General features: G+C 42.5%; 2 protein-coding genes across 2 annotated transcripts; both read right to left on the reverse strand.

The window, feature by feature from the left end:
• Window positions 1-1,849: 1,849 nt before the first annotated feature.
• rbm15 (RNA binding motif protein 15) lies at window positions 1,850-4,417 on the reverse strand. The gene has a single exon (XM_068750494.1). It carries the CDS (start codon window positions 4,415-4,417, stop codon window positions 1,850-1,852), a length of 2,568 nt encoding a protein of 855 aa, XP_068606595.1.
• Window positions 4,418-7,694: 3,277 nt separating this feature from the next.
• alx3 (ALX homeobox 3) lies at window positions 7,695-12,709 on the reverse strand. The gene is made up of 4 exons (XM_068749831.1): window positions 12,355-12,709; window positions 8,544-8,818; window positions 8,338-8,460; window positions 7,695-8,042 (listed from the first exon to the last, which is right to left on the reverse strand). The coding sequence occupies exons 1-4, from the start codon at window positions 12,707-12,709 to the stop codon at window positions 7,695-7,697; spliced, it is 1,101 nt and encodes a 366-aa protein (XP_068605932.1).
• Window positions 12,710-14,892: the final 2,183 nt, after the last annotated feature.

A 14,892-nucleotide genomic window follows, 5' to 3' on the forward strand; every position in this document is an offset into this window, starting at 1 on the left:
AGAAACACGTTTCCCTTCAAATGAACAATTTATTAATGATCGGTCACATTAAGCGCTCAAAAGCACTTGCAGGTAATGTGAACAGCTTCGCATGGGATCTACGGATGTTCCTTTCCCACGACATCAAAAGTGTACATTGCTCAATTTTCCATTTTAAAACAGAAGTCATCACAGGTGCAGAGATGGGGACACACTACTTAAAAGCCGCCTCATTAATGAGGACTCACGAAACACGAGGTTGCCTTCTGTGCAGAGGTTTTCAACTCTGCCTTCGCATCCTCAGGAGTCCGACGCTGAAGGCGGCGTCACGGTCGCACACATTTGCTGGCACATTAATGTTTTCAATACACATGAAAGCAAACTCAAAAATGCATAATTCAAGGTGGGTTACTATTGTATAACAAACATACAATGGCAAAGCATAATACAGAATGTAAGCCTTGGGAACATCTTGGCAGGGATGAGTAAGCTATTGTCCAATTTAGACCTCAAACCTTCAAATTCAAACATTAACTGTTTCTCTGAGACTTTAAAATTCCAGACCAATAGCAGGTTTTGTTAATTGTACCTACATTTGACTGACACTAAATTTTATAATTGTTCTTGGCAGAAAGAAACGACACAAAACTACGTTTTTATCCATTCCTACTGCGCTTTTCCACATTACACAACTCTAGATTAGTAATGCACAAAATAACAAAAGACATAACAAATCTGAACATGTCAGCATTTGCTTTGCTATGCTAGGAGTATCCTTACAGGCTGTTTCTGTTTTTGTTTTTTGTAAATCACAGTTTGTATTTAGCATTCCATAAAGAACTGAGATAATTTAGTTTTCCCCCCAGTGGACACACACAAAGTGTGTTGTCGATCTTGCAATCTGGGTGTTCTATCACTGATATTTAATAATAATAATAAAAAAACATGATTATTAACCTGAACCTGCAATTATTCAAACACAACTCACAAGATGGGGAGACTGAAATATGTCCAGAGATGTTTTACATCCCATTAAAGAAAAACACACATACACGCACGCACAGCTCTTCATCTCATCTGCAGGTTTTCTGAGGATCAATGGTCTCATTAAAAAGGTGTGTGGCGTTTTGATGGAGAGCCGTTTCAGCCTTTGATTCTTTCTCCAAAGTTGCAGCTACAGAACTGGATCACTGCACAATGACTAAAAACCCTTCAATAAAAAAAAAAATGAAATGCACAACCTTTATCTCCATCTATCAAAGTGATTTTAGTAGAAATATTATTGCACCATTTCAAAGCTTTGAAAAGGGCCGTTTCTGATTCCCCTCACGCAAATTGCCTGTATCGGTAGTAGAAACAATAATAACGACACAACCTCGGGCAATGAAGTCTGAAAGCGTGACCTTTGTGAAGCTGGTGTCTGATTCGTTAGCGGCGTCAGCTAGCTGTGGCTTCAACCATAGTCCTCTGTGGGCTTAATGTAGCCGTGTTATTGTGTGCACTCACATGGGCTAGCGCCATTATTTTAGCAGTTAGGTTACTAAGACTTTATACCAGTAAATGAACAGATTTTTTTCTTCTTTGATAAAATTAAAATTTTAGTTTGACCAAACTGTGACTGAACGACTGCAGGTTTATGATCTTGACACTGATCGATACACCCTTTTAAAGTAATTTCAAAAACACACATCCTGCCGTTTTTGCAGGACAGCAAGGTTTGTCATTTTTAGTGGATTACATTTCAATATAGAAACACCCAAGGACCATACTAGTGTACCTCATAATGCAGAACACACAGCATGCAATAGTTACTGACAGACAGCAGATTGTTTTTGAAACATCATTTCAACTTGGTGTGTTCTGATCTTTTTTAAGATGCTCCTCGGACCACAATCATGACTAGATAGTCCTCTTCACTTTTAGCCAAAGCTTTGGCAGAGGAATCCAGGAACCTCTGAGAGAAATCACAGGGAGGGAAAGCATGAAGGACCCCCGTGTTGTCTTTATCTCTGCTCCCCCCCACGGGCAGGCTGATGACTCCAGCTGCCTGCTTTTGATTGAGGTAAAACACCAGGTTACGAAGCGGCCGTTGAGTCGACGCTGCAGCATCCGATGAAGACGCGTCCTCCGAGGATCCAGGAACTGCAAGCAGGACGGCGTAGCCGCCAGGACCGGCCGCCTTGATGCGCCGGGACACCTCGTCGAGCTTGGGCTGATCCAGACGGAGTCGCTGGGTGATCTTCAGCTCGCTCACCGGCCTCCGAGTGCTGCCGTCGAGGAGGAGGTCGCCGGCGACCTTGTGATCGCCCTCCAGCAGGTGCATGTTGGCTGGGAAGTTGCTGTTCTTGAGCAGCAGCATGCCCTGCCAGGCCAAACACAGTTTGGTGCCATCTTGTTTGGACAGATGGCCTCCTTTGCTACTGTTCTCAGAGCGGTCTCTCTTGGCCAGTCCTTTTCCACCATCAGCCGCTTTGCGCTTCCTCTCGCCAATAACTGAAATGCTGCTGTTTGATGGACCCTTGTCGGCGAGATTCTGGTTTTTGAGTCTCCTTTCGTCCCCCGCCACGCCTCTTTCCAGTCCGCTGTGATGTTCACGTGTGGGGGAGGGCCTCTCGCCTCTCAGGGGGCGCTCCGAGTCACTGAAGCGCCCCCCATCTCTGCTGCTACCCCCAGGACTGCCATCTGGAGAAGCGCGCCTGCGCCTTACTGTCCTCTCGGTGCTGTCAGGGGAGCGGTCTATATGGCGTCCGTCCTCCATGGCGCGCCGCTTGCGTGCAGGTTCCCGTGATTGCAGCTCTCGTTCCAAAGACCAGGGTTCCCGCGCTCGCCGTTCACGTTCCAAGTGCTCCAGAGGATCGAAGGGCGAAGCTCGCACCCGATCGCGAAGAGCTGAGTTTGTCCACTCTGCAGCGGGAAAGAGCTCTCGCTCGCGGAAATGAAGCGGCGGTGGAGTCCGATCCCTCACCCTCAGAGGTTCAGGAGTGACACGGTGGACAAACGACTCGGTCACCATGTCAAACGGTGGTAGTGGGAGGGGCTGCAGGAACTGCTGCTGATAACGATGCTCAGTCTCAGCAAAGTCCACTCGGAGTCTCCTCTCTGGGCCCCCGAGGGGGAAGCCCCGCATGTGTGTGCACGCCGCTTGTGCGGCATCTAAGCTCTCATACTGAATGTAAGCCCACGTGTCACCCTTTCTGTAGTCGATGGTTCTTATAGTACCAAAACGATCAAATTCCCTCGCCAGAGCAGCCAAAGGAACCCACGGTCCGAGCCCGCCCACCCACAGGCGAGTGGAGGGAGTCGCTTTCCCGTAGCCTATCTTTATGTGATTGCGACCCACTACTTTGCCGGACATACTAAGCTTAGCACGATGAGCCATGTCAAGGTTCTCAAATTTCAGGAATCCATACGTGCTGACTTGACCCCGGCTCGGTCTCTTGATGTCCACTTCCGTTATGACCCCAAAGCGGTCAAAAGCCCTCCTCAGGTCCGCCTCCGTGGCAGCCGTGTCCAGATTGCCTAAAAACAACGTCCTGTTGGCTCTCTGGTCGTCTTCGGGCGATATGAAATCCTCCTCGTGAAAAGCCGCCCGTTCCGCAATGAACGCGGGTCGCGCCCTGGCCTCGAACAGGGCGAACTCCCTGTCCCGCTCCAGCTCCCTGGGCAAGGGGGCCGGCGGCGGCGGCGGCGGCGGCGGGAGCCGACCTAGGGCCAGCTGCTGCAGCCTGTAGTCTCTGTATCCAAGCCCGGTAGGAGAGAGCGGTCTCTGCAGGTGCCGCGGAGCCGCTCCGTACAGCTCCCTCTCCACGGGGGAGCGGCTCCTCCTCCTGCTAACGTACACCGCGTCGATCTTCAGCGGACGGTCGTAGAGAACCAGCCGGCCCCGGGCGTGCTTCGCCGCTCTGGCGTCTTCCGGCTTCCTGAAATTCACGAACGCTATGCGCTCGTCGTTGCTGCGACTTATCTTCACACTCACATCGCCGAATTTCTTAAATTCGTGAAAGAGTCCATCCTCGATGTCTTCCTCGCTCAGTTGGGTGCCGAGGTCGCTTATTTTTAGCGTTTTGTACTCACTCTCGGCGGCGGGCGGCGGGACGCGTTGCTCTCCCCGGGCAGCGGTCCTCGCTGAGGCTAAATCCAGCGTCAGGCTCAGGTTGTGGTTTTTAGCGACGGCGCTAGCGGCAACAGACAAGCTGTGGTTATTTCCAATTCGACTGTGTCCATCAAAATCCCGGTCTCTTTTCTCGCCGAGCAGACTTCGTCTCGTCGATCCGCCGTCGCTTTTAGCGGCGCTATTGCCATTATTATTATTATTGTTCCCACTGGAGACGGCGAGAGCCCCCATTTTCTTGCTGGTCGGGTGGCATCCTCCCCTCTCCCGAATATCGTCCAAGGCCCGGGAACGTTTTTTAATCGGCGACCGCTCTTTACCTTTCATTTCAGTCCACACGGAGCCGACACTTGTGACAACAGGACGTTTTAGTGGCGATTTTTAAAAAAGTGCAGAAAAAGGGTTTTGTTCACCGACCCTACAGCAAAACAACAACAGTCGCCATTTTGTAAGGATTTGCACAAAGACCCGCCTCGTCAAATACGATTGGTTAAAAAGTGGGTGGAAAACTTTGTCGTGCATTTTAGTCATCCAATGAGATGCTTGCTTGAAAAGGTTGCGACTTATAGAAACCCAGTCAGGGAGCTTGACGTCATCGCGCTTTTTCAGCGCTAAACAATATGAACACAGTAAAGTATTATTTATTCAGATTTACAATTTAGCAGTTAATTTGATTGTATCATTGTCAGGCGCGACTGTCTTTGTCCGCTCCCACTCAAATGATTCCACCGCTCACGACATGATCTGACATTTAACACTTTAAACCACAAGATGGCAGTATTTCCACGGCAGCATTGCAAGATACGGCAGCCGATAAGCCCAGAACAAATCCTCAAAATGATCAGAAACAGGCACATGACCTTTCTCCCGAAATATGTGGATAAACCAGCTGTGATTTATTTGCCGTAACCACATTTCCAAGTACATAGTAGCCAAACATCAGTAATAAATGAACAAAACGTTAACAAGAAAAAAAATACAATGGACACCCTTTTATATTTATTAGTAATTAATACGCCCTACAGCAAGTATATTACATATAATTAAAGGCTATTACACTGAGTAGCCTGTTTAAAAAAAAAGTTATATATGCAAAATATTTTTCAAGCAGTTCAAGTTGAAAGAAATGGGAACTACGGTCATGCTTTGCTTTCTGATCCTGAGTAAAATGTTTATGCTATACAATAAATATCACATTTCCATGAAACACGTTTTTCACTTCTGTATATATGTGAAGTTATTGTGTATGCACACACTGCACAATTAAATGCAAAAACAAAACATATATGTCAGCGGGGCACTCCTTAACCTTGAGGTTTTTCTTTTCCTGCAGAAGAACGGAGGCAGATATTTATGACAGAGTGTGTTGAGATCCAACGTGTCTCTGCATGTTAATGCTGTTTGACCGCTTCAAATACAGGAAACTGGTGCGTCACAATAGCTGCTCTGGGCCAAGATAAATCTTGTTGAGATCAAAGCTCAGAACAGTGGGCAGCAGGCAGCTCCACAGATTTTTAATGAGCTTTATATATATGTGTATATATATTATTACCATTAATGAGGCTAAGGGTATCGTAATTTCCAGACGGTAATGACGGTAATTCACCTAATGACCCTGACACACAGAGTGATGCTTAGTTAATAAGGTTTCTGGCACTGTGCAGGCTTCACTCAACATTTTTCATTTCTTCTCTTACACATCACATCAGGCTTTCGTACCCTGATGTATTGAGTCAACGCTGTTCAAAGCTTGCCCTGGTACCACTTTAAATTCAGAGGCAACTTAATCGGAACTGCCAATTGTAAGACGAATGCTGCTTTTAAAATTGGCAATTTTAAAAACAGCATAAACCATAATACAAAAATACTACTGTGAGGTGTTTTTTTTTAAATCTCCTGACAGGGTTAGCATATCATAAATCACTAAGCCACTGAGTTTTCTCTTTTGTGTTTGGATGGTTAAAATGGATCTGGTTGCAACCAGCTAACTATATCTAAAAATGGGTACTTAAATTGAGCTCTCATTCACCATCTATTATTTCTACAGCTTTCCTAAAGATGGCCATCGCCTCAATCTGTTATCCCTACTGACAGGTCCTCTTATCTTCTCTATACTTAATCTGGGATTCAATCAAGGGTGGGTATGTAACTGCAGCAAGGGCTGCTGCCTCCCAGGGCCTGGCTGGAATTTGAAGCTGTGGGTGAGGAAAGTGTTTCTGATGGGTTTGTGCATTCTTTTATTGGAACCACATGTTAGTAGCTCGCTCAAAACCCCGGCGCAGACTAAGGGAATGGCAGTTAATCTACCTCAGCATGGCTGTTATGGTGAAGGAGGCAAAGGGAAAGATGAACCAATATATTCTGCCCTAAGCCCTGCACACTCCTGGGGAGTAAGTGGGCCTCGGAAGGGTTGTATACCACTAATGGAACTCCTTTCCTCTGTTCGAGTTGCGTTTTCAAGCTCACACAGACTGAAATGTTTACACATCTGACATGAATATGTTGGTATTTAGTAATTTCTGCCAGATGGGGATGGTACCATGCAGTTCAGTGTTTCCTTGACAATAAAGTAAATTGTTAGGGGTAAAGCTCCACAAGGAGATTTCCTGAAAACAATTATTAGGAACTCATTCAAAATACATGTCATGCAGTTTAAGTGCCTCAGCAGCATATTCATGCCATCCTCCTATTTAAAGGAAGATGGATGCATATGCATTTATAAACCAAAGCAGGAAGCAGATGAACTGACTTCAGTGAGTGATGTGCTCTGGGCCGCAGTTGCCCGCAGGTTCTGCCGTTATGCTGTAAGTAATCACTTGGTTGGGTTTGCCACTGATGGCAAACGTCTCAACATGAAGCCAGACATCTGTGGCAAGTTCTGTTTCCTTCAATGGTGAAGCGTGGCTGCTTCTCAGTTAGCTTAATGAACCTGCCGTGACTCTTCACGCGTGAGGTGTCATCTGAAGCCCACTGGAAGTGACGCCAAGCCGGCTGTACATGTATGGACGTCCCAAACATAAAGATGCTCACTTCCTACACACAACAGGCCATTCCGCTTTTTAGGCTCAAATATTATTTGCGTGACAGACCTTATTATTAGTCCTCTTTTTATATATATATATATTTATGTATATATATAATAAAAATGTGAACTTTGAAATACTTAGCACTGATGATGTTTTTGTCCTATTTTCTCAGTCAGTTTCCATCTGAATAACTTCCTACCAAATAAAACAGCTGTATTAGATGGAAGCCTTTATTAATCATGACACTATGAAGCACAACAGATAAAACAAGGATTAATACAATAATTACAATTTTTACATGCTTAAATAATTCCCTCCCCCCCTCTGGTCTCAGCATAGTCACATCAAAATGAAAATGAAAATAAAGTGTTAATATGTTGGGTTTTCGTGCAAGAGGCTCAAGTTGCCCTCAGTGTTCGTGAAATACTAATTGCAGGATCTTCTGAATCAAAATGTTACTCCAAATGGGCTGATATAAAGGTTTAGAGAAGTTATTTGAGTCGAGGGACTGCTTACTGCTACGGTAATGTTATGCTTTGGCTCATTCAGTGCAGAACAGGCAGCTGGCACTGTTGTGGTCATGTAGGCCAGGAGAGAATGCTGCCTGGCTCTTTGGCCTTCATCCGCAGCGCCACCAGGCCCGTCGGCTTGTATTCGGTCTCGGGCCCCTCCATGGAAGTGGACCCGAGTCCTCCTGGGAAGCTGTGGAGCGAATAGAGGCCATTGATGCCTGGATGGTGAGGAGGGTGGTGGTGGTGGGGATGGCTGGAGGATGGGGGCATGCCCATGAAACCTTGCAGATTTCCATGAGAATGAGGATACGGGCTCATGCAGGATGAGGGGATGGAGTCGGCTCCGAGGACGCAGCCGGCTCCGGAACCTCCACCTCCGCCTGAAGCTGACCCAGGCCACAGGTTGCTCTGCATCTGGGTGCGGAGAGATTTAGGACATGGTGGAATTTGATACACTAAACTTATTCTGCTTAACATCAAGTTTATTTTAATCATTTGATTATTTCTTTGAAAACATTTAAATTCTATGTTGCACATTTCCTTTTCATAATTATTTTTATTGTATTGTAGAGCGAACTGACCTACAGAGGGAATTATAACATGCGACTAATTAAATAAATCCCACAACATCATTATACAATCTGTAATATCAGCAAAGGTAAAAATTAATACAGTAATTCTAATTTAGGATGGCGACGCCGCGGCCGACCTGATAGGTGTCATGGCGAGGGAGAAGAGAGATGTCGTATGAAGCGAAGTGGTTGCGGACCTCCTGGATCTTCCCGTAGCGTTCCCGTTTTCTCCACTTGGCTCTACGATTCTGGAACCAAACCTGCGTAAAATAGCGCCAAATGTCTTCTGCGTGTGGTAAATAGTTATCTCCGCATGCATGATATATTTTGGGCGGACACGCACCTGAACTCGCGCCTCGGTGAGCTCGGTCCTGAGGGCCAGCTGCTCCCGCGCGTACACGTCAGGATAGTGCGTCTTCTGGAACACTTTCTCCAGCTCCTCCAGCTGGAAGGTGCTGAAGGTGGTTCGGTTGCGCCGCTTCTTGTTCTTGCCCGACAGGTCGATGGAGTCCGCGATGGAGTCCGAGTGCAGCGCGCCGCCCGGCGGTTTCAGCTTTCCGCAGCAGTCCGTGCCGATGCCGGGATAGCTCATGGTCTTCGGGGCGCCTTTGTCTCTGACTGAGGCATGGAGGGCATACGCACACAAAAAATTACATTCTAAATAGTTATTATTTATTCACGTGGAAATTGTAGCATTATCAATTTTTTTAATCACCGAAATTAATTTAGTATTTGTTGGTTTTAGGCTGCTGTTGTTTTTCAGGGAGTTTAGAAATTCACAGTTGTCCACTTTTCAACACCAAACATTTTTAATCTCATTTTATTCTGATCTTAATGCTTTAAGTGATCAGATTTACGTTCCCGTTGTTGTTTTTTGTTTGTTTGTTTGTTTTTGAATGACATCATTATCATCCAAAAATAATAATAATTTACGAATTTGGAGTTAAAAACGAGGTAAAATAAACTTTTAATCATTTTTTTTATTGCTTGAAATAAGAGTTCTCCGTAAAGCAGCAGTTTCTTACAATTAATTATAAATTGAAAATCATTCATACCTTAAGCCAAATGAGGACATAAATATGCTTTAAAATGTATTTTATTTATTTATTTACTGCAAACAACTGCAGAGGAACCACTCATGTTCTACACAGAGGAATAATGTTTAAGTCCCTTTAAAAGCACACGTTTTGTGATTAAGAGTGGTCAGATTTAAGAAACAAATAATTGTAATTGGATGAAAGGTTAGATAAAATATTTTGTACGTGAAGTATTGCTGAAAACCAGTGATAGCCCAACTTGCTTTTTATTTTCTCCGTCACAATTTGATTCCATAAATCGAAGTGCTGAGAGAAGATGAACTTTGAGATTCCTGAGAAAACAGTCGAATAGTATTTTAATTTATTATTCTCACACAACCCATGAAGACCTTCAGGGAGTTGGTTTGGATTAAGCCTGCAAGGCAATACTTGACTTGAAATACAGAACACTAATGTTTCTGGTCACCTTCCAAACAGATGGAAAACTTACTGTTCGTGTCAAAACAATACAATTTATTCTTGGTTTTTTTAAACAAGACTAAACCAATGAACGTTATGACAATTATATATCTGATGACGCAAATTCTTGTTGGAATTACTAATATTCATTTTGCAATTTCTATTCAGCATTAAGGGAAATCTGAAAGCCATACCTTCCTGTTAAAAGTGAAGGGCCGCTCCCTCCTTCGGTGTTTTCATGTTGTGTTCAATATGTTTAACCCTGAGCTACAAAACAAAACTCTCCATCAGTTTGCAGGAACTAAATCACTTGGGACAACGGAGACACGACTTTGCTGGTCTCCTAATTCAATATGGGGCTCAACAGAGAGCACTTTTCATTGCAATGTTAATTTCCTCATGTCCATTAGATCCCATCTCACACCGTAGTTCATGCTGAAACTATTTTCTGTCCAAATTGCAAACTGGGGTTGCATGACTTTGTGGCTTCCCCCCTCAGATACCCACATCCATTTTCCCCCCACTGCTTCTGTAACTGGAGATCTAACATATGCACAATACGGAATGAGGACCAAAGAGGATTGAAGATCATTCTGTTAACACGGGGATCAGGGTACATTATGGATTTTGATTTCGGTAGTTTCACGTCAGTCTTTAAAATATTGTTTTTATTTAGTTTATTTAATGGAAATAGAAAATGTATTTATTTCAATGCTATACTATGGAAGCTGAAGAATGAAAAACTAGAGACGCACAGAGCGCGCATGATCTCCGCCGAGCAGCTCATTCCCCTCCTAATTGGATTTACACCGTCCACATGGTGATCTGGATCATCATCAAAAGGTTCTAAATTGTTCCTGGTATTTTTATACAACAACCATGAAAACTAAAAGTGAATCGGAGTGACGATCCAGAAGAATCCCTTTTTTTAGTTGCTGCGTATTTTAATTTATTTTTTAATCCGTGGGGTTTTCAATGTTAAAATGTTATATTATTTCCTGACCTCATTCTGGATCAGATCCAGATGAAATTCCCCACCCTACACGACTGTCTTAAATTCCACAACGGTCGGTCAATAATCAACCGAGATATCGAGGAACAATTTTTGAAGCTCCATTGACTGCAATATTACCGACAATTTCAAACTGATCCATAATCCAGGATCTCTTCTGGATCATCACCAAAATGTAATAATCTGTTCCTGGTAACATTCCCAACAATTCCTGGAAACTTCACAAAGATCCGACCTTATCTTTTATCGTTATCTTGCTTGACAAACAAACCAACGCCCGTGATTATAATCCCCGCCTCGGCGGAGGCAATAAAGGTAAATATGAAGTGATTGCATTTAATAGAAATGTTTAATTTTCAGTTTATAATGTTGATTTCACAATTAAAAAATCATAAAAGATTTTTAACAAATTAAATGGTGAGGCATTACTAGAAACATTTGGCTAATTAACCTTTAAATAAAGTAAAAAATATATATATTGTACCTGCAGGGCCTATAAAATCATATGTATGCCGTAAAATAGAATTTAGCAAATATTCAAGATCTCATAAGAGGATGGAAAGCACAATTAAAAGAAACATTGTCCATCGGTTTGTTAAAAATCCCTTTGGCGCTGCATGTTTTGAGGTTTATGTTATAATTTCCAGAAGACTCTGTCTGTCTGGATAAATAAAGTGCATCATATACAAATCAAACAACTTCTTTAAAAATAAAAAAACGAATCTTTCCAATGGAATAACTTTAATGCTCTGTTGCATTGGGGAAAACATATTATTTAAAATTATTACACCATTGCACAATTTTAAAAACCTCAGTAATTCATCAAAAACAGGACTTTTGTTAATGGTGTGGGGGTTTGTGTGTGTGCAGCAGAGGAAAGAGGAAACCCATGCATTGCATCCAACACTTACCTTTGCTTAAACAGAATAAGAGTATTTGCTCATTGTGAAATAAATTCTGCAGAGCCAACCGACTGCCTGGTTAAATCAATCTGTTGTGTATTTGGACAAAGGCATATCGGCCCTCATATCCTCTGCAGCTATTCAGAATCATCAACACTAATAAATCAAGAGAAAGACCTCATCATTTATTCAGGATTCAGATCACCAATCATTACTCTGATTGATAGTAACAAGTCAAGCTTTCTGAGCACATTCCGGGTTTTTTTCCAAGAAGAGAGAACAATTGAACGAAAAAAGACAACAGGCTTCAATCTAAAAAGCATTCAAGCTGATGCCTGACTCCAGCTCAATGACACACCCAACTTGCCGCCACACTGACCTTTAACCTCTCTCATTTTACATCAAGGACCGTCAAGCCAAAGCAAACTTGCTGACATTTTTATCACATCCATGAAAGTAAAATGTTTGCCTATAGTTGTTAGCTAAAGTGGAAATTATAAATTGAGAAAAATTATATTTTAGTAATGGATTCATTAAATTAATTTAACTCCTGCTTGCCAGAGGAGGGTATTTTTTATGTGTTTAAATGCCAAAACTATAGTAAAAAAAATGTAATTAATTTATCGAAACCCAGAACAATGAACCACAAAATGTGATAAATAAAAACAGCAGGTCATCGTTTTTATTAGTAGCCTACTTGTTGCGTCTGATTTTTCATATTGTCTGTCTGGACATGGGATTTACCTTCTGGGCTGTCCTCGTAAAACGTCGCCTTGCCGCTTACTGCTGTCCCCTTTTGGTCCTGGCTCACGCTGCCCAAGAACTTGCTGTGCTTGGACGTCGAGGCTGGCGGGTTCGCCGAGAGAGCTCCGTGCGTAAATTCCAACGCAGCATCACCAAACCGACCGGTCGCGCCGACATACAGGTCCCCGCGCAGACTGAGACGGTGAGGAAGAGGAGGAGGAGGAAGGTGCGAGGATTTCTGCAACTCGTCGCAGGGCAGAAAGGAGCCGGAGCCGCTGTGCTCCAATCTCGGGGAGTTTTCCGGCGTCCTCCGGCCGCTCTGAGAAGAGAAAGGCAAACAGCTGTCCGTGTCCATCTTATGGGTCCAGCAGGCAGCAGAGACTACAGAGACTGGGCGCTGACAGTGTGCGCGCCGGAGTGAGGTTTTTTTTTCCCGTCTGTGTCCTTGTCAAGTGGGTGGGATTTAACAGATCAGAAACAAAGACCCGTGAAACTGGGATTGTGTGTGTGCTTGTATATGCGCGTGTGCTCGTGCATATGTAGGCTTGCGCGCGCGCGTGGTGGAGGTGGGGGTGGGGATGGGGAGTAACGCATCCACCAGTCTGATATAATCCGCCAAAAATTCAATCGCGGGTGGTTTGTGTCCCTCCAATTAAGCACTTAATTCCTATTTCACATGTTGTTATGGTTCTAATCACCAAATGAAGCAGGACAGGAGAAGCAGACATCGCGCACAGCGCAGCGCAGAGAATTAACTGAAAGCACGCGTTTTGACTGGAGGATAATGTGTTTTATTTTACTTACTCCCTTTTTTCCCCTTTACGCTCAAATGTGCTTTATATTTTCAACAATTTTCACATTGAAAAGTTCGTCCTTCTCCTAATTGGTGCATTTTTACACGTTCAACTTGGTTTGGTTAAATAAATGGTATATTTGTTTCGCTGAATTCGGGCGCGTTGTTCCGCTGACAATGAACGTGAACTGCTGCTAATCACCGGAATGAAACCCAACTTAAGCGCATGTGTCACATAAAAAGTCCCAAATTTACTGCATGTGGACGAATCTCTATATAAGCGTCAACATGTGCAGATAAAAAAGAAAAGACAAATCCACTAATGGCATTCAAATCCAAATCACGATGGAATGACAGATCTGAGGTCAAATACATATGGAAAATCAATTATTCAAACAAATCATGGGGAAAGCATGAATAATCAAATTAATCAAAAAGAAACAATGATTTAGATCACTGTCCTCTCACTGCCGAGACTATTTTTAAACATGTGATTTAAAGGATGCGCATTTTCAACCAAAGTGCGTGGCAGTCGGTAGATCTGTCGTGTATGAGAGTAAAGCCTAATAATAAATAGGCAGAATGTATATTTAATTTAAACAAACTGAACTGAAACACTGTAGCATAAATTATTATTTCCATTAATGGAATATCCTGAGAATAATGTAGACTGCGTTAAACCGGAAATCCATTCACGATCATTTTGAATTCATTCATTGGCAGCAGTTTTCGCCCGAAACACGCTGCTTTCAGTAAAGATCAATATATGCGAATAAATTACAATTATAAATTTAAAACACAATACTGGTCAGTAAATAAATATAACATGTGTATGCGCTATTTGAATGTATGTATAATTAATTTCATTTCATAATATTAACGAACAACAGCTAATGCGTTATTATTATTATTATTAGTAGTAGTATTTATTATTATTAATAACAATAATAATAATTAACTGAAGGTACACTTGCATTTCATTTTGTTCAAGTAAATGAATGAGCCTTACTTTTCTTTGTTCCCTTCTTTTGAAAGATTGACATGTTGAGCTTCTAGATGACAGTAAATCAATATTTGGTAAATTACTGTAACAATATTGTTTGTGTGGACAAGAGACATTTAACTGCGTGTAATAGCAAATCAGCAAGGAAAACAAAAAGAGTTGTGTATTATTATCCCAAAGTGCATGAGCAAATAAGTCACTGCATGATTGTTTAATAAACGAATGAATGAAGGAATGATTGTGTGTGCGTGTTTGTGTGTTTGTGTGTGTGTGAGAGAGAGAGAATAAAAGTCCTGCTTGAAGTCATGATGATTGCAGACAAACACTTTCATTGCTGGCTCTTTTTGGGTTTGCCTTCTCCCCATGTTTATCTGATGGTTTGCTTTCATAAACCAGAGAGTCAACAGGCTCTAAATAAAATAATGAAAATGTATGAAACAACAGCAATATTCCTTTTTGTTTTGTTTTGTTTATGTCTACGGTACTTCACCTGGGGAAATGTCTTATATGCAATTAAATGAAATCTTGTAAAAACCAAGTACGTATATAAACCAAATTATAAAGCAATAAGAAGACTATTGTCTAACACTAAAATTAAACAAACACTATAGATAAATGCTACATAAATCCAGTTAACTGAAAATAACCCATTGTATGTCAAATCACTTGTTGTTTTCCTACTTTTCGTGACCTTTCTTTTAATGCAATATGCATAAAAAATGGGAATTTAGCTGCATTTTTA

This window comes from Brachionichthys hirsutus, chromosome 2 (genome assembly GCF_040956055.1).
Source record: "Brachionichthys hirsutus isolate HB-005 chromosome 2, CSIRO-AGI_Bhir_v1, whole genome shotgun sequence".
Taxonomy (NCBI): Eukaryota; Metazoa; Chordata; class Actinopteri; order Lophiiformes; family Brachionichthyidae; genus Brachionichthys; species Brachionichthys hirsutus.

Bases quoted from the DNA above. Each gene is read 5' to 3' on its own strand.
- rbm15 (XM_068750494.1), bottom strand. From the start codon at position 4,417: ATGAAAGGTAAAGAGCGGTCGCCGATTAAAAAACGTTCCCGGGCCTTG.
- alx3 (XM_068749831.1), bottom strand. From the start codon at position 12,709: ATGGACACGGACAGCTGTTTGCCTTTCTCTTCTCAGAGCGGCCGGAGG. The intron at 8,819-12,354 runs GTAAATCCCATG...TCCATGCCTCAG, and splicing joins TTACGAGGACAGCCCAGAAG to TCAGAGACAAAGGCGCCCCG. The intron at 8,461-8,543 runs GTGCGTGTCCGC...TATTTTACGCAG, and splicing joins TCACCGAGGCGCGAGTTCAG to GTTTGGTTCCAGAATCGTAG.